The 20,379-nt window shown below is 43.7% G+C and overlaps 1 protein-coding gene across 5 annotated transcripts in view; it reads right to left on the reverse strand.

Moving 5' to 3' along the window:
• NFIB (nuclear factor I B) overlaps nt 1-20,379 on the reverse strand; it is a 537,156-nt gene that overhangs the window by 95,163 nt on the left and 421,614 nt on the right. For all 5 annotated transcript variants that reach the window (XM_029605636.1, XM_029605626.1, XM_029605642.1 and 2 more), the window contains exon 8: nt 19,456-19,634. In XM_029605636.1, coding sequence (XP_029461496.1) covers nt 19,456-19,634 — 179 coding nt within the window. The remainder of the gene's footprint in view (nt 1-19,455; nt 19,635-20,379) is intronic.

The following is a 20,379-nucleotide window of genomic DNA, read 5'->3' on the forward strand; positions in this document are numbered from 1 at the left end:
TGCCTGGCAGACTGCATTGAAAGGAAGTGGGACTTAAGTGGGACTAGTGGCTGGGTTTGTCTGACAGGCCACTGATTTGTCAAGCCAGCTGGGTCTGTCTGGCAAGTTGTTCATCAGGTTGTGCAATACAGTTTGATAGCTATTACTGTATCAGTTGAGCCTGGGTTGTATTTAAAGGGATGTTGCCTGTATTTACCCTTATGATCATATGCTTCTTCACTATAACTGATTAATAAAGCAGTAGCCAAATTTTGTTCCATTATACCTGCCTATCATGGTCTTTCATCCAATGTGAGTTATTGGGGGTGGGGGGCTAGTAAGAGCTAGCAATTAAGAAAATTTGGGAGCTCTAATCAGTAGTGTCTTAGCCTCCAGTGAGGTGACATATGATACTGACAGAGTTGAGAGCAATCCCAGGAAGAGAAGACAGTGCAGGTAGAAAGTGTGAGTGATGCCCCTAGTCTTTTTCTTCATGGTCCATCTGCAACCTCAACTTCAGTACTATCATCAGCCCTCAAGAATGCAGAGAAGAGTTTGCGCAAGATATCCCAGGTCTGGAATCAATTTGAAGTGAGGAAGGATTGCATTTTGCGCAGGGTACTCACTTCAGTAAGGCCATCAGTCAAGAGAAGATACTGGGGCATCTGACAAACTCTGATGATGCTGCAAACTCTGGTTTGCAGCATCATCTGTAGAAGCAGCAGAGAAAGCAGTACTAGCGTGGGACCCCCTCTGTCAATCAAAGCAAAAGCCATAGGAAAGAAGTTGAAAAGGGGAAGACTTTTCCACAAGTTGATCCCATGGTCCCTTCCACCAGGCAAGCCAGCAGTCACTTGCCATGCATATGCAGCAGCAACCCACTATAGAAGAAATAGAGTGGTTTTCTGTATCACAGTCTTGAGGCAAGAGGCAGGCAGCATTGAAAGCAGTAAAATGCATCAGGAAAATTATTGCCCTGGATGATTAAGCCTGGCAAATAGTGGAGAATCTGGGATTTAAACCTCTGCTATGCATGTGAGCCCCCAACTAAAAATTGCTATCTAGGAGTATATTTAGTAGGCAGGTTATCCCCACCCTGTACAATCAGTGCTATAGTTGCATGCAGGTGCAGCAGGCTAAAGTAGAGAGTAACAGCATGCATTTGACCAGCGACATCTGGACCAGTGTGAACACTACGCATGCTAAGTCTCCCTGATGGCACACTGGTGGTTGCTAAGGCAAGGGAAGGCAGCAGCTCTAGTGGGGACTGAGCATCAGGGTGCAAGTGGGCTGTGCTGCACACTCAAGTGATGGATAGCCCTCATACCTCGTGTAATATCTTATCCCCCATTAGAAAGATGCTGGAGGATTGACCTTAGAGGCAGGCATCTTCATGTAGGTTTCTTGTGACAGACAACGATGCAAATTTGGTAAGGGCAATGAACGATTGGGAGCTGTAGGAGAATCTGTTACTTTGCACACTTGCTGCACCTGGCCCAAGGAACACACAGGATTCCAGTCCTGAAGGACCTGATACAGAGGTACAAGAATATAGCTGAGCATTTTCATCAAAGCATAACGAGTGGGCAGTTTCTCCATGAGAAGCTGGAAGAATTTATAATGCCTCATAAGCATCTGATTCAAGATGCTGGTACCCACTGGAATTCCTCTTATATAATGCTGCAGAGATTAGTGGAGCAAGAGACACTCAGAGAGATAGTGCCCCTAGTGTTTCCCTATTTACCTGTACAGGACCAGGCTAGATGTCTGATCCACCTTAAATTCCCTAAGGAGAATATGCTCTGTGGGTGGGATCTTGTAGGGCAGGTGGAACTCAGAAAGCATGACCAGAGACTGGGGAATAAAGGTCTGAGCCTAGCTAGGATCAGCAGACCAGGTCCAGGTCTCCAGGAGGAAGGAAGCTGCTATAGAATATTGCTATCAAACACTGAGCTGTAATGAAGCTGTGAGTACTGTGTGAAGCTGCAAGAAGCTATGAGTAGAGAGAGAGTACACTGTCTAAGGTAAAAACAGTCTACTTTTTTGTATATAATTGAAGCTGTGAATAAAGATCTAATGTTTTAAGAAAGGCTGAAATCAGACTAGTTTATGGTTCCAGACCTGTGGGAATCATCACTCATTCTGACATATGGTGTCATGCATGGGATTTTCTTTTCTTTAAACCTAGTACAGAGGAAAACCCAGCCTCCAAACAAAGTTTGGTGTATGTATTGCCTGCCAGAAGCAGTTTGGAGGCCAAATGTTTGCAGAAGAGAAAGCAGAGTGTCTGTTTGGAGTACAGAGAAACGTGAAGAGGACCTGTGGTTCTAAATGAAGTACAGAACACAGGGGGTTTGTGGCTCTAAAACAAAGTACAGAGCACAGGGGTGCACAGAGCACAGTGGTTTGTGAAAGGGTGTGACTCAGAAGCTATGCTGGAGTAAAAAAAAAAAAAGTTTAAAAGTTTCAGGTAGAGAGGAAACTGAGTGGGCTTGCTTGCAGTGATAGCCAGAAAGTGGTAGGTTTGTACTGGCTAATATGAGAAGCTCGGCTGGAAGTAGATAGGGATTAAAAGTGATTTATTTAATACTGGTTATGCAGGCTTTTTTAAAACCTTTTTTTGCCCTGAAAAAGAAAAGAGGAAGTGACACTGATGCAGTAAGGCTGTGCTGAACAGGGTATGGCCCTGGAAAAGCTGCCAGAATGGGCTGGGAGTGTGGTGAATGGAAACAGGGAGGGGCCCTCTTCCAGCAAGCAAGCTACTCTGCAGTCAAGAAGTGTAGCCATGTACGTCTGGCTGATAGGAGTTCCCAGCTCTCCAGAGCTGGAGGAAAGAGAAAACCTGAGGCTAGAGGCACAGGTACTTGAGAGACAAGCCAAGTCTGGGAAGCCAGAAAGCCCACTCCCAGGTGCTCTGGCCAGGCAGAGAGATGGATGGATGCAGATGGTGGCAGAGATAAAGGTGATTGCAGCAGAGATTGACTAGGTGCTCAGTGAGCTCTGGCAATGTGCCCTAGGAGGAGAGGCTGTGGTGAGCCCAGAAGGGGTCAGCACTGAGAAGCTAGTGGATGGGGCTACAGGTGATCTGGAAGAAAACCCTGTAGGGTACCCAAACACCTCCTGTGAGAAGCCTAGAGAAGGGGGCAGTGAAGAATCCTGAGAAAGGGGTCACAGAGAGCCCTAGGGAGGGCAACACAGACTGCCCAGAAGAAAGCAGTATGGAGTGGCCAGTGGGCTGCAGCACCGATAAGCCAGAAGGAAGCGTTACAGGAGGTCCCAAGGAAGACTGAACACTGTCAGGAGCCGAAAGCCAACTCCCATGAGAAGCCCAGTGAGGAAGGGCATGAGAGATCCAGCAAGAGAGGACATGAAGTGCCAAGTGAGAAGCGTGGTGGAAAGTCCAGAGTGAGGTACTACAGAGACCCCAACAGAAGGCGCTACATGACCACATGGCAATTTTTTGCATTGCAGGGTAATAGCTAATAGCCTCATCTACATGGAATTTGTATGTGATGAGCACTATTAGCTATGCACTCAATTGGACATGAGTTTTGGATGCACTAATCCCGGTATTGCATCAAGGGTTTTTTTAGCACATCCAAAACACACGTCCAACCACGCGTTAAGCAGCATGCTGACCTGAGTGTGTTCTGGAGGTGGATCCCTGGGTCAAGGAGGAGTTATTACCACCTGTAGGGAGAGCCCCCACAGGTCCCCTCTGTTAGCTGACGAGGCTGGAGAATAGCAGAGACTCCTGCTGGGCTTCACCACTACCAGCTTGCGTTCCCCTCAGGTTGAACCCTCGGGTACCGGGGCCAGCTGGACTTACATGTGGCCTCTGCAAGGATGGAAGTCAGAAGGTTGCGCAGAATGAAGTTGGTGTCCAAGCTAGAGCTCGTAGCAGGCGGTGTAGCTCAAAGTCAGAGTCCAGGCAGAAGGTCGTGGCAAGTGGCATAACTCATAGTCCAGTGTCCAGGCGAAAGGTCGTGGTAGGTGGCGTAGCTCATAGTCAGTGTCCAGGTGGAAAGTCGTAGCAGGCGGCATAGCTCATAGTCCAGTGTCCAGGCGAAAGGTCATGGCAGGCAGCATAGCTCGTAGTCAGTGTCCAGGCGGAAAGTCGTGGAAAGCGGCGTAGCTCATAGTCCAGTGGCAGGCAGCATAGCTCGTAGTCAGTGTCCAGGCAGTGTAGCTCATAGTCCAGTGTCCAGGCAGCGTAGCTCATAGTCCAGTGGCAGGCAGCATAGCTCGTAGACAGTGGCAGGCAGTGTAGCTCATAGTCAGTGTCCAGGCGAAAGGTCGTGGCAGGCGGCGTAGCTCATAGTCAGTGTCTAGTCTGAAGTCAAAGCCAAGTAAAAGAGGCGAAGAGAGCAGGAGTGAGGAAGGAACTCAGGAACTGACAGCAAACTCAGGAAGCAAGGAGACCTGTTTACCAAGGCATCTGCTGGGAGCTGGATGCAGCTTTATATAAGGCTGGAGGAGTGATATCATCAAGGAGGGCCGGCAGCAATTTCCCGCTGCCAGCCCTTTAAGAACCGGGAGGAGGCGCATGAGCGCCTAGGAGGAGCTCGCAGAAAGGAGGCAGTCAGTGGCGTCCTGGCCGCGGAAGAGAGGGGAGGAGACTCCCAAAGCCCCGGGTCGGGGCGGCTCGCATTGCCAGCGGCTCCCTGACATTGCAGGGAGCCCGGGCCCGCTGCCGCCACTGCAGGGCAGCAAGAGGTGAGAGAAGCCAGTTGCCGGGCTCCGTAGCTGGCAAGCATAACAGAGTGCCCGATATTACATCAGCCTGAATGTGTTAAAAACAAGTTGAATAAAGCAAAAGAAAAAAATTCATTAGTTGTAATAAAAATATTTGCAATCAGACTTTAACCCATGTATCTGAAACAGAAAATTAGATTTACAAACTCTCCTCATGAGAAACAAGTGGAAACGGTATCTCTGGCAGCTGCACATTGACGGGGGAAAAAAAGCAAAGGTAGTCTTTGCTGTATGTTACAGTACCTATGATTCCTGATGTTATCACCATCTTTTAACAAACTCTCTATTCTTGTTTGTCACACACAGCATATGTCTTCCATCATCTGAAAGCTACAGATCTCAGCTTTTCAAATAGATGAATTGTTTGTGGGCAAACACAGTTACCAAGATGCCAGAATTTAAAGACAGCTTGGTTTAGTAGAAAACACTCCAAAACATACATTTAATTTTGACCCAGGAGGATCTAGCAGTCACTCAGATGCCCCAAATGTGCCAAAATGATGAAAATCTGTGGGAATAAATAAAAAAAAAATGTGGAAAACTTAAAAGAAAGAGCTGTTCTTTTTTTCTGTAAAGAAGATGGCTTTCTAACATGTTTGCTGAGAATTCTCTCATGAAAAATTTGTAATGTGACCCTTACTATTGACTTCAGTGTCTCTACAGACACCGGTAGATGAGGTCAGAGAGAAGAGGTGTTGAGTAGTGTGTCTGGCACTCCCCAATAGGAGATGTCTTTCTGAAGTGAGTGTTTTAACAAAACTCATGAATTCACTTGGCTCAGAGTTCCTTCTTTCCTGTCTCCTATCCACAGAAATGTGTCTGGTGGACCCAAGGGTGGTATTCCCAGATCCCCAGGATAGGGGAGATTTGGTTTGGGACTGAAGAGTCAACTCCTGAGATATTCCGAGGAACCAGAGGTCTCAAAGAAAAAGGGAGTTAGTCTCTTCCTCCTCATCTATCTGAGAGATAATTCTTCAGTGTTTTGGAGAATGAGGACTGCTTTGCAGGGAGAAGGCCCTGCAGAGTTGTTGCCTAAAGAAAACATCAGCACATACCCATCTGAAGGGTATCAGGAGGAGGCTCCAATTTCCTATTGAGAAGAAGTCTGCATCCAGTTTGCAGGTACCACTCGGAAAGTGCCCAGGGAGTGTGTGGGTCCCTTGTAAAGAGTAGAGATTCCAAGGGACTGCAGATTTTCCAATGACTGTATTTATGATTTTCTTCTAGCAATTTATTTCTGTATTGATATGCATTTCTCTAAAGTGGATCTTCTGTGATTTTCATTGCAATCGAGGATTCAGTAAAAAATGTATTTATTTTTTTTGAACAGCTGACTTGTGTAGTGTGTGTGCGCGCTTTTTTTTATTAGAAGAAACAGAATACCTCTAAAGAAGCCTAAGGGCCTTGAAAGTCTTTTACTTTTCCATGCTATTGGGAAAAGAATCCCAGAGTATAGGTCAGACTTGTAGTCCCCAGCACTCCCCCATGAGCCCCTAGCTGGTGGAACAGGGCCTACAAATTGAGCAAATAAATTGACGGCTGCTTGACAAATAGGATTTTTTTCATACATAAGTTTAAATCTGAAGGACTAGCAAGTTCTGAATTATGATGTCAAAGATTTACGCATAGGGCCAGAAAATTATCTCAGCCATTCAGCAAACTGCCTCAGACCTGCACATTTTATAAAGCACAATGATCAAATTTTGGCAACTAAGGGGACCAACGTACTAAAGAACGTTAATACTATTATAAGCGTTAATTTGCATTAAATGATAAAGCAAGCAGTTAACAGACGTTACTAGCATTGTTGATTGGAGAAAGCTTGTTTATGTGCATTAACTTTGCTTAGTCATGTAAACTAATTATTTCTGTTGCTTTTTCCATTTAGTATCCGGCTTTTACATTCCTTATGGATTGCTCAAAGTGGATTATAACAGTTTACATAGATTTCAGAAAATTCACAGTACACAGTGCAGTTCATAAACTAAATGCAAATCAAAAATATGCTGAGACAATAAGATACAAAACTATGCAAAAACAGCCCATTACTTACTAGTGGGGCAGAAAAGTGCACATTAAAACTGCTTTTCAGATGCACTGACACAAAATTCTTGAGGAGGCAATACCATCCAGCTGCAGAAATTCCATCTTCTTTCCGTCTCATTAACATCGTCCAGTAGTGCATGCAGTAAACACGACATTTAGGAGTGTAAATGGCGGATACGAGCACACTTTAGTACACTGGCCTCCTAAGTTTTAGTGCAAAAGTGCAGACTCATGTATTTGGGGTACAGAAAACCAAGAGGGCAGAACGTGATAAGAGAATGAGGTGCAGCACACAGGAGAAGGGTCTGGGCTGATCCCATCTGATAATCTCACGGCTGCCAAATCCCTTCTTTAGATGAATGCTCAGCTCTGGACGCTGTATCTCTGAAAGGAGAGTACATAATGCAGCCAGAGGAGAGCGACCAAATAATACACGGTCTGCACTACAACCTAGGAGTTGAAACCTAAGGATAGAGAAAGAGGGCCTTTGTTTTCAACTTATATTTTATTTTCCCTTGGAAAATAGAAGAAGAACACAAATGGAAGACATCAATGGGAAAAAAAGGACTTATGTTTCTGGGTAATTAGCGCTTTTGTTTTTGTTGTAATGAACACTGATAAATGAATAGGGGAAATAAAATAGAAACTTAAAACAAAGATCCTATCTACTGAGGAAAGAAATGAAATGGGGGATATGATAGAGACATTCAAATTCATCAAAGATATAAATAATGCAGAAAGGCAAGCATTTTTCAATGGAAGGGGGTCTAGAACAATATGAGGCCAAAAGGCTGGTAGGTTCAAAAGCCAAGAATGAAATGTTTCTCCAAAGAAAGTGTGGGAGAAGTCTCCAGATGGAGGTGCTAGAAACAGAAACAGTGACAGAGAACTGCAGAGATCAGTAAGAAGTAAAGATTAAGGAAAGCTAATTACCTTCAACATTTAGATTCCAGGTGAAATATGTTTTACAGAACAAACATCAAATCTTTTCCAGTGAGTCACTCCCTAGATGACAAAAACAATTAATCACTGATGTGGTGGGACTGACTTATTCATTCCTTGTTATGTTCCATGGGAAGGAAATTCCCTTCTGTCTGTCGTTCTGCCTCTGGCTCTTCATCTGTCCTCATCTTGTCATACATTTCTGTTTTTCACTTCCTTCTCATTTGTCTTTGTTTTCTTCTTTTGATGACAGTCAGTAGTCTATGGAATCTCCTGGTTTTTCAAATTTTGGGGGCCATTTACTAAGCCATGGTATTTTCATCGGTAATTTACCAACTACTGCAGCTTAGTAAACCCTGCAGTATTTTCCCCAGTGGTAAAATACCATGGGGAAAAATATCTTAATAGCCCCCTCAAAATTCCATACGATGGTGGCCTCACAGCCCAGGGCCACCACCTTGTTAAAGGACCCAGCAATCTGAAGTACATCTCCTCCCCTTAAAGTGTGAAAAATATCTCAGGGGACCTGTGAGACCCCCCCTCCCCCCCACTACATGATATGGGCACATGTAGAAAACTGTCCAGATATATTTTTTCAGTGATGGCACAGAATCTGGAGCTTAGATAGTGTTCTGGGTCCCACAAAGCCACCATGGATTAAAAGGTACAGCCCACGTGAGGGCTGGGGGAGGGCTAGGGTGAAATGGGGTCAGAGGCCTAGGAAGTTCCGGAGGCCTAAGGGGAACTTCTGAAAAAGGGGTGGGGTTTGGGAAGAACCTGCACCTTGAGTCCTATGGTTCTTTTTATTTCTTCCGCTAGGGCTACTTCAAAGGGCAGTGGGGGGTGAGCAGGGAGTCTCAAATGACCCTCAGGGGGGATTTCAAACTGGCTGCTTGTACCCTTTAATTCTCTGCCGGGAAGCATTGTGACAAGCATTACCATTAGCAGTTCTATACAACTCCAGAGTTGTATATAACTGTCCTGAAATGAATGCAGCTTGTGATTTTTCAGGCAAGCCACATTTATTTTATTTGCATGAAATTACTGGCAGCTTATCACCATTCATTATTGCTACTCTAAAGCATTAACCACATGATAAACACCTAAATCAACTTAGTAAATGTGTTTTTTTTAATTTGGCTTTCTTCCTTTTTTTATCCTTCTGATGGATTATCTTCTCTCTTTTGTACCTTCACTGGGTTTTTAAAGTTAGTACTGTTCGATATTGGCCTCACATTTGTTTGACACCAGTGTCCAGTTCTCTATTTGGTCCATTCAAGTCCACTGCATCATTGATGTATTGCCATTTTGGCCTTTTAGCTTCCATATTTCTCCTCTCTTTTTTTAAGTTGATAACCAGTTGACAGAATTAATTCAAAGCTTCATCTAGTTAGAACATTTTCTCCAAGTCTCCTTGAAACCCCATATTGTCCTGGCAAATGAAGGTGTCTTCCTAAACCACAGAGTATAGGTTTTACAGTGTAGATACAACGTTCTGTTTTGCATCTTGTTTCAAAAAGTTATCGAGGTATTGAGTGTGAGGTGAAGAATAAAAAGAATGCCAGTAGTCTAGGGATTTCACTCCAGTATCTTACTCACTTGATCCAATACTTGTCTGTACAAAGGATTCTGCTTTTCAATTTGGAATGAAGGCAAACTGTGTTGGTATCACAACTTATTACCCTTTCAGAGCAAATAACAGAGGTTAACAGTGAAAGAGAGAGAACAGAAATTATGAATCATAGTTATGGCTATCGTATTGTCTAAGGTTCATCAGGTACTGCATAATATTTTAACTGGAAATAAATGAACCACTTGAACTTCCTGATAGTTTATCACATATAGAGCTCAAACCATAAATTTTGAGGCTGCAAAGGAGCCGATATAAATACAGTAAATACAATTATTTGTTATTCAAAGCTGGAGCAGAGGCTGCAAGGGGAGGCTGAACAGGGGGGAAAAAAGGGGGTTAGACTGGCATTTAATACGGGTAAAACCTATGGACAATTCAATGGCATATATTGTAGCACTTTTCAAAAACTCACATGTTTAAAGTGCATTTACATGTGTAAAACCCAGTTTTAAGCTTGTAAATGCTTTTGAAAATCAGGCCTGTAACTAAAACAAGTATTTTCTTTTGCTCCTATGGACAATATTGAACACCTGCTTATATCACACTATTTCCTTTTACTCCATCCAGTTCCATTAGAATGGAATCAGAAAGAAGTCTGAGAAACAAGTTGCTCTAAATTGTCTTTTGGATTCGTTTCTGGAGGCTTTTGAAGAGACAGTACCATGATGGTGACAGAACACTGTGGCACTTGGACAAGCATCTCACCATACTGTTTACCCATGCCCCCTGGACCATCCTTTCGTACAGTGGTTCCTTATGTCCTGCAGCTTGCTAAGGCATTGGGATTTGTTTTCTGATTGCAATAAGTGTTTTTGTTTTTTTTGCATGTATGTGTAAGTGCTGGGTGGTTTTCTATAGATTCCTATGGAATTGGGACAAATAAATGTTTCAGAGAAGAGGAAAATGAAGCAGCGTGGAGACAGAACTGTGTGCAGACCTTTTAACTTCTCCTTACATTATATTGACGACATGGCCTACACAGCTCGGTGCGATTTCCATGTCTTTTTCTATAGGGGACCGACATTACCTGAGTAACTTTGCATGTCTGAAAAGAAATAACATACCCTGGCTCACAAATGAGGTTCATGTCTGTCAAGGTATGCACAAAACAAATGCAGCTGGAGACATTGCCCCAAGAAATAAGGTGTAAATTTTATAGCACGGGTTTTTCCAGCACTAAAATCCCTATTACATACAAGGGTTAGGTTAGCGCCAAAAAACTTGCCCTAAAACAGGAGTTAAAACCCATGTAGGGTCAGCATGGCTTATTACCTCTCATGCTCAGACTCTTAAGAAGAGAGGCGCATACTGGATCTGAGCTCCAAGGACTCACTTTAGGACTGGGATGGTCAACTCCAGTCCTCGCAACAGGTCAGATTTTTAGGACATCCACAATGAATATGCATGAGATAGATTTTCATGTACTGCCTCCGTTGTATGCAAATGTATCGCATGCATATTCACTGCAGATATGTTGAAAACCAGACCTGTTCGTTGCTCTGGAGTAATGCAGCTGGCCACCCCTGTCCTAAAGTGAGTTCTTAGAGGTCAGATTCAGTATATTCCACTCTTCCTAAGAGTCTGAGCATGAGAGGGCTGATGTAATAAGCCGTGCTGACCTTACATGGGTTTAACTCCTGTTTTAGTGCGGGTTTTTTGGTGCTAACCTAACTCTCGTATGTAATAGGGGTTTTAGTGCTGGGAAAACCCGTGCTATAAAATTTCCAGCAAGGTTAATATAGTTCATGCAAATGACAGGGTAATAACTAAGGAGGGATACTAAGAGAGAGGCTGTCTAGTGTGTCGCCTTTTACCATGGGAAATTTATCGCCTTATCAGAAGCAGGCGTTAAGCTTCCTGTGGTAGAAAGGAGGGAACCCCCACTGGAATGGACCAGGGTGCAGTGGGCAAGTTGGCCAGCAAGTCCTCTCGATTACCCTCCCAGCTTGCCCAACTCTCCTTCTCCTTAAAATGTTATCAGCTGGTGGGCCATGCAGTGTAGGGGGTCAGGTCAGTCAGTTCCACGTCCGGGTCGCGTAGTCCTCAGTCTCCCAGTCCCCTCCATCTCATCTAAAAAACTTAAAAATTGGGCCTTGCAGAATTCTCACATTGGGAACCCCCTTCCTAATCCCACCCAGAACCCTGGACGGAGAAGAGCTGTCAGTGAAAGGACGAATCTCCTTTCAGAATTCTGAAAGGACAGCCTTCTAATATTCATTTATTCATGCCTTCATTGTCTGCTGACTGGTCCCTTTAATGTCAGCTGTTAGTGAAAGGTCCAATCCTCTTTCAGAAGGACTTGTCGGCCTGGCCCACTCTGTGTGGGCCACTTGGAAGGGAGCTTCACTTGTTAGGAAGTCGGGGAACATTTAAAATTTTTTTTTTTTTTTAGTATGAATGAACTGTGAGTCAAAAAAGTGCATTTTTTTCACTTTTAGCACACTTTTTTTTTTACTCCTGGTTCATTTTCATGACATTAGCTTTCTGCATCCCACTAAAATGTAACTCAAATTATAGCACAGGTTTTATTACAAGGTGAGTGAATAAAAGATAAAAGAACGGTAATAGAATTATGAATGCTCCTAATGGATGTATGAATAGACAGTAGCTACGAGCTTTCGCAAATGGTGCTGAAAGTATCATACCTGTGCTAATTGAGCCCTTTGGTGTGCAAGTTACCATGTATCTACCAAAGTGATTTCCTCCCAGACTCCCGCTTAGAAAATCCAAACCAAAGGATGTTTTAGGGTTGGAGAAGGCTAATTTCATTTGATATAGTATTCATTATAGTGTAACCTTCTAGTCTGAAATAATCCTGGTTAAAAAAAAAGAAAATCTGATGTACATCACAGTAATGCTAATGTTTCAGAACAATTCCCAATGGTCAAACTCCTCTAGTCAGCTGCTCCTTACACATATATAAAAGGCTTTTCTCCCCTGTATGGTGTGCATCTATAATATGGCTTTTAAAGAGAAAATGCTACAATGAAGTGAAAGACTTGAATTCAGACCTAGTTCTCTCTATCTCTCCTGGAAATGATTCAAGTTAAGGTTGAAGTGGCAAAAACTCCCTTAATGAAAGGGCCACAGATGGTGAGAAAAAAAAAAGCATTTCCAGGCCATATCAGCCAAATGCAATGATATGAAAACAGGGAAATATGTTTAGCTGCTACTTGTCTGGAAGCATCAGACATGAACAAGGATTTCTCTGTATGTTTCTTTTCTTCTTGTTTAAGGTTACCCACGAAAAGTTCCCAGATGCTAGTTTCAGATGAAAATGAATGAATTCCTAATCAGGCTGAAACTCATGTAAGATTATTAGGGGGGGGGGGGAAGGGTCTCTAAATGTCTGACAAATTTGTTCCACTGTGTCAGACTCCCATGAGAGCACCTCACAACAAGTAGAAGCAAAACATTCACAGGTACATAAATACCAGTCGTCACACTTAGCTTGTGGTGGACGGGGCCTGCCCGCAGTGATGAGAGCTCATCACTTCCACTTGGAAGTGATGTCGCTGCCACATACCGCTCGGACCTCCACTCCTCAGGCTGTAACTGAGGACCTCTCCCCCCACGCTCCTCAGACTGGAACTCCACTCCCTACCACCACCACTACACATATACTCCTACCCTGGCACCTCCACTTGAACTGGGCCCCTCCCCCCAATACACTGAGCACAAAAGTTTACCCATCCCTGCTCATAGCTGTGTTTTCATCTCAGCTGTTTAAAGAAATATCAGTGGTCATTCAATCTGTCCTCTCAGGAGAACATAACAAGAAAGAAACCTAATCGTAAATAAAACAACCAAGGAATAATTAAAGAAATGCATTACACCCAGAGGCAAATTGTATTTGTATATTTTCTTTTCCCTTAGTAGAGTTTAATTAATATATCAGTTTTCAAAAAAAAATAATCCAGTCGACCTCTACGAGATTTTCCACACTGAATTAATGTTGAAGTCTTTGAATGATGGCTTTTCTAAAGGTGGTGTATCAAATATATCAACTAACCAACTAACTAATGGTTGTCCTAATTTGACTTTGCTTTCATGGAGATGTCCATATTCAGTAGGTTGGCGATTTTCAAAATTATCCAGGTAAAGCTACCTTTAGTTGAATATTCATCAGGAATATATTCAGGGCCCCTGGTCTCCTGTGATTCAGTAGCTGCCAGAAGAACCACAAAATATGCCACTTCCCGAGGAATTTGTAGTTCCTTGCATGATAGTCACAGGAGACCAGGGGTCTGAACCTGCCTGGTCAGATAGGGAAACCACCGTCAGCCCACTGTCGCCAAACCACTTCCTGCTCCGACCCCATTCCCGTGCATGTGTTTGTCCATGCTTCCATGTGGGAGAAGAAGGAAAGCAAGGCGAGCAGAAGCAGGCCAGGCTTCATGCTCATCCTCCTGTCATCCGGTTTCAACTACAGCCCCACGGCTGAAAGCAGCAATTGGGTAGGCTGGAGGAGGAGGAGGACGCAGCCTGATGTGCTGCAACAATCCTCTTCTTTCATTCTGCAGTGAAACGTGCCAGCAAGGAAGTGGCTGGGAGTTAGCAGAGAAGATGGAGGTTGGAGGGTGGGATAAGGGAAAGAGGTGATGGGAAGATGATTGTGAGAAACAGACTGGGGGCATAAGGGAAAAATGGGATGGAGTGGGTATAAAAGAGGGAGAGGCTGGGGTGATAAGGGAAAGAGGAGATCAGAGTGTGATTGGGCAGGACTGCGTGAAATGGGATGGGGCTGTAATAGGTTATGGAGGAGTTATGGGGAAAGGGGCTAGGAGATAGGGTGTGTGTGATGGCGGGCCTAGGGGAGGTGTGTGAGTAGAGGATATGGGGATTGTGTGGCAAGGGACTAGGGAGATGGGGCATGTGAATCGGTATGTGTGTGTGTGTGTGTGTATGGGCAGGTGGGATGGGGACAATAAAAGAAATGGGGGGTAGAGAAAGGAAAGGGGGAGGAAAGAGAGAGAGGGTAGGAACCAAGGTTGGGATGTGAGAGGGAGCAGGGCAGGAGAGGACCACTTGCCTCTCATCTCTCTGGATCTCTCCCCACCCCCTACCCATGATCTCAGGACCTCCCTCCATCATCCACTTTACCCCATACCCAGTATTCTCTCTTTCCTCCTCCTCTACTCCATTCTGATCTTCATTCCTCCTCTTCCACTTCATCCCAAATACTCTCTTTCTTCCCATTTCCCCATCCCCAATCCTCCCTCCTCTCTCCCATTCCTGATCCTTCTTCTCTCCTCTCCTCTCCTCTCTTCCCCTTTCTTTATCCTATCTGATTCCCCATCCTCTCCTCCCTCTGGGCCTGTCATCCTCCATCCCTTATCCCTCTCCCCCTGCACCTAAGTTTCCTTCTTCATTTCCCTCCTCTGAGATTCCTTTTCCCTCTTCTGAGATCTTCTCTCTCCCAGTTGCCGGAACCTTTCCCCTCCTTCCTCCCCAGCCCCAATCACTAAGATCCCTTTTCTCGCTAATAAACAACCAAATAAATTAAATGGACATAGAAATGTCAGAACATGACTGTTTTTATAAAGTAAAAAAATATTACATTATTTAAATAGCAAATGTATGTAAAATTATGCAAATGTGCACACAGTTGCCACAGAGTTTTGAAAAGTCTGCCACAGAATTTACTAACTCTTCTTGCAGAATCTTGAAAAATCTGCTGTAGGAAACAGAGTGGTCTGAATATATTCACCTAAACGTATGCGGGTAACTTTACTTGGATAACTTTAAACCTAACCGGTTTTATTAAAGAAAAAAAATCAGTAAAGTAAAAACAAAACCCAAACTGCCATGCAAGCCCAATTGCCCAGCCCTGTCCCATACCCCCACCCCTCCAAATAATTAAAACATGATGCAGAACACAGCAGATTTAAAGAGCTGGCTCCTGCCCCACCTGGAATTCATAACCCCCACCATCTTGACCCATTCCCCGCCCCCCAAAACTCCCACACAAGTCCCCAAGGCCAAGCCCAGGCGGTGGCAGTCTTACTGGGCTCCTGCCTGCATCCCTCTTTTCCCTAACAGCGTTGCGATCAATGTTGCTGTCGGAGCGACACTGGGTTTGTGGCTTGCAGTGTGTTAAGTTTTTACCACTTTCCAGTTCAGCCTGGACAGCTTTTTCTTGTTTTTTTACTTAACTGGCTACATTTGGAAATAGCTGGTTAGGTCTAAAGTACCTGGATAACTTCAGATGTTCTCTGGACTGTGACCAGACTTACCGGTTTGAACTTATCAAGGTAGCGATACAGGTCAACGCTATCCACAGGGCAGGTGCAAAGAATATTAGGTGCCCTAGGAAACCCTTCAATCTTGTGCCCTCCCCCTTCCACATCTACCCATTGGGGGCAACTCTGGCACAGTATCGCCTTCTCGTACCCCACTCTTCTACTTCTCACCTCTGCCAATTCCTGCATTCCCCTCCCTTTGCCACCTGTCCACAGTGCCCAGAATCCCTTTTCTCAAGGGCCCCGTCCAGCACCTCTCTTCTCTTCTTCTCCACCCCCCCCCCCCAGCATCCTCCTCTTTCTCCCCTTTACTCCCTGCTCCTCATAAATATCTTTGTCCATTTTCTGCAGTCCCCAGCTTCCTCCCCTCCATCACCTACCTGACCAGAATCCTCACCCTCTCTCTCCCCACCCCACTCTCATTCTCCCTACCTAGCATCTCTCTATAATTCCCCCACCTATCCACCCAGCATCATTTACTTTCTCTCTTGTGGTGCCATGTCTTAAAAGTGGGTAGACAGCAACTGGAGCTTTTTTGCTACCCGCACACCCTCCCGCCAAAACAAAATAAAAAATGTAGGCATCCAAACGACCACCCAGCTTTTCTAATGGAAGAACCAGCCCGGGCTACTCAGCTAAGTTTAAGCCCTGTCCTTGGGAAGCCTCATTTTTATCTGGGTAATGAGGTTATTGGGGGAACATGTGTATAACTCCAGGTTTGTCTGTCTAAGTCTTGAACTTATCTGGAAAAACCTATTGAACATGGACTTGGGGATTGTTTTTCTTGCACAAACTAAAATCATGCCCCACACGTACTCTTTCTCAGCTGAATCCCATGGAAATGCTTGTTGGGGACAAGGAGCTGGTTAATCAGCGCAACAGATTTTAATTTGCAGTCCAGTGCTTCCCTGACATAACCCAATTCCACTGTTTTGTTTAAGCGGCCTCACCACTAAGGGGCATAAAAAAATAATCTCACTATTTACACTTTTCCCACAGCAGGGCTGCAGATTTATAGCCCCCCACTGTATACTTTCAAAATGTGAAAAAATGTTCAGTTGCGGCAGGAGGCTGGCCAGCGAAGAGCCCCCATAACCAGAACTGACTTTCTGAACAGCCCTAAGGGAGCTTTATCTATTATTCAAGTGAAAAACTTTGATTCAATCCTAAGTACCAATGCTTGCAGTGCCTGAAGCTGAACCCTGCAAAGCTTTTCCCCTACCTGATGATCTCACTTTGTGCCTCTCTGCTGACAATGCTAGCTTTCTGGCAATAATTATAAAAATACATAAGTGACAAGAGAGGGAAAAAGGTAGTTCTATAAAAAAAATAAAAATTGAAGACACTGTCATTTTGAACATGCTTTGCAAGGGACAGCCTCCTCCCCTCCCAATGCTCTGAAAAAAAAAAAAAAGAAGTTCTACACGCAGGATGACAAGAAGCTTTAAGGCAAGGCAGCCAAACCAGAAACCAGAGCAGGCCCCCAAAGATTATATTACACTGACCCTGGAAAGACTCCAAGCACTGGAGAGATCCCAACCCAGGCCACAGCCCCTCCTCCGGATCACAAGTTAAGGCTGCAGGCACAGGCCTGCTACAAACACTCTCTTCCAAACGATCACCTCGCCTCTAACCCAAACCAAGGCATGGAAGTCGAGATACACGGAAACAAGCCTTCGGTGGCATTTTATTTTGCAATGCTCTCTGCCCTAAGAATATGTTACTTGGGTGCTTTCCTGCCTGTGCAATGTTCTGCGCATGGCTTACATTCATTCATTCTTCTTTCTTTGACCTGTAAGAATGCTTTTTGCAGTGTTTATTTAAGCACATTTTGAGCCTCCCTCAAGCCAGTACTTCATCACTATGTACACAAGGACACACCCTATAAAACCAAGATGTGAACGGATACTTTTTATTTTCTGCACTGCAACTTGGGTAAAAGCTACAGTACCTCTTCTGTAAATAATACTTTTTATGCCAATGCAGGAATGCATCTCCTCCTCACATATCCCAGGCAGATTAACTAAGGGCCTGATGGAATAAAACAGGAGTGAAAAAAACTGCTCTGGTTTTCAGTGCACATTTTCTTGATGCACTCACTAAAAAAACCCAAAAAACTTAACTCCCAATGTAGTACGCTAATAGTACACAAATGCATCGGGAGTTAAAAATAAGCCCTAAAAATGTGTGCAACACAATGATGTTTAATGTGCTCAAATCCTGATTTATAGGCACAAAGTATAGCTTCTGTGTATTTAAATCATGGTTAATGCACATAAAACATGTTTTAGGAGCACAATGTGACTTTGGTACAAAAGTTATACTCTTAAATTAGGAGCACAAAACATAAGTTAAAAGCACAACTTTTATGCTCCTGAAAGTTGTACACACAAAACAGAAGTTTGGTATATAAATCGTGCTCCTGAAAGTTGAGCTCATAGGTTGTGCACACAAAACTTGCATCAATCATGTTTTATGCACTGTTTTATGTTTTATAAATTTTATGTTTTATGTTTTATAAATCCCTAGCACTGGCACCATGAACTCTAGGTTCAATAACGTAGACTACCTCTAGCCCCAGAAATGCTACTCTGCCTCTGAGCAGTAATGAAATTTCCAGCATTAAGAAAACATGAGTTAAACCTGGGCTCTCTCTGGATTGGGGAGTAAAAGCTAATCTCTTGATTAGTTTGGGATTTGTATGGAAGAATGCTAAGATGTATGCACATTTTAGTCAGGTTTGTGAGCACAATTTTTGTTGGCAAACTCCTCGCTACATTGGGAGTAAATGTGCACACAACCATGCGCTGATTCACATGAGGCTATGAGTAAAATATTCTGGCTCTCTATACTTGCTGCAATATGTGGAAAGATGTTGAGATACGTTGAGCAGTATTTGCCAACCCTGACACCAAGCAGAATGGAGAGCGGCATGCAAGTTTTCTCACACGCCCTATACTGGACACGACACCTTCAGAAATAAGATAGCTTATTTTCCTAGACCTGTAAAACCACTGTGCTTTGCTTTTTCAGTTCTAAAGTCCCTTTGAAGCTTAGCCACTCTGTTGTCAGAGAAGGCCAGCTGTGACAGTGGTTTAAAGAAACAGTACTAGTAAAAAAAATTGTTTGTAGATAATTCAATTGGCAATTAAAACAAAACCATTAAGATTCTCCTATTTCCCTTGATTTTATGCATTTATGAGATGATATAAGTACAGTCAAAGCACTTCTAAACTTCTCCTACTTAGACTGTCTTTCCTCTTCTGAAGCTAAGTAAATTGGGGCCTTATTGTACCAAGCCTTGTCGGAACCTCAATAAAGCACTACGATGATGTTACATTTAGTTTGTAAAGCAAAATGAGGGCACATTTGATGAAATTTTGCTTTTTTCCAAGTTTCATTTTAGTGCACACTATTTGCGCTTAGTGTGCACTATTTGCCATTAATGCACACTATCACAAATAGAAAAAGTGTGCACTAACTTTGAATAGTGCAAATTAATGGCAAATAGTGTGCACTGAAAGGAAACTTGGAAAAAAACATTTAAAAAAAATCCTAAAGGAAACTTGGGGAAAAAGTCCACAAAACAGCATGAAATGAAAGCAGAAAAAAAAATTTCATGCACAGCCTACTTCTACAAGGAATTTGATTAAGACTATCCTCTTGGAACTGGAGGACCTTGACAGACTGCAAAAAAAGATGAAGCGCAAAGAAATTATAGTAAATCCTCTCCCTCCTTCCCGCCTCCCGCCTTCAAGCGTGTCTTTTTTTTTTCCTTTTATTTTCATAATGCACAACTTCTATCATCAGGTAAACTGGACATGTCTACGTCAGGGCATTCGGCCAGATGTTTGTTACCTGGCTAGTTTGTGGGCTGGAAGGGTCATAAGACGGCACATAATTCTTCAGCGAGTCCTGTGGATTCAAGTGGGGAGGGTATCTGATCGTCGGGTGGGAGAAGTAGCTAGACGGGGCAGGAGGAAGAATAGCTTGTGCGGAGAAAGGCAACGGTGAGGGTGAAGTTCTGGTTGAGATGACTGTGGAAGACAATAAGAATAACAGTATTCAACATTTTATTTTACTGCACATTTCTTACTTGCGTGTGGTGCCATGGTGAGAAAATAACACGCTCCTAATTTTGCAGCTTTCTATTTTATTGCATTGTACTTTTCAAGATTTAATACAAACCATCTTAAAAATATCAGCCCCCAGCCCCTGTCTCTTGAGAACAGACAGCACAACTTTCCCAGATCCACAAGTGGTAAGTTTTGTTTACAGATTATACCAGCATCTGATTTGACTTTGCTTTAGATGAAGCGGCGATTCCCAGAGGGAGGGAAAAACACATTTCACTCACACAATATCTCCCTTAAAAGCCCTAACCCGCACGCACACACAAGCCTGCATATTTTTATCTAAAGTAATCCACAGGATTACTGACCCAGTCCTGGGAGACTGCTGGTGATGCCTCACTGTACTGTATTCTTGTATACCTGGGTGTCTGGGAGAGGCAGGCCCACAGTGATTACCCAGGAATAATGACTTGAATAATTAGCTAACCATTGTGAAAATGCTAATGAACATTCAACCAAAGGGCCTGGGAAAGCACTCCTCCCAGTGAAAAATATGCCTGGAAAACAAAAGGGAACCTTAGCCCATCTGCAGTCTCCCTGCATGTTCTCTCTCTCTCTCTCTCTCTCTCTCTCGCTATATGTGGTTAACAATATTAAAGTTGATGCAATAGTTTAAGTGACCATATGTGTGTGAGTGTGTTACTGTGAA

The sequence above is a fragment of the Rhinatrema bivittatum genome, chromosome 1 (assembly GCF_901001135.1).
Source record: "Rhinatrema bivittatum chromosome 1, aRhiBiv1.1, whole genome shotgun sequence".
NCBI lineage: Eukaryota > Metazoa > Chordata > Amphibia > Gymnophiona > Rhinatrematidae > Rhinatrema > Rhinatrema bivittatum.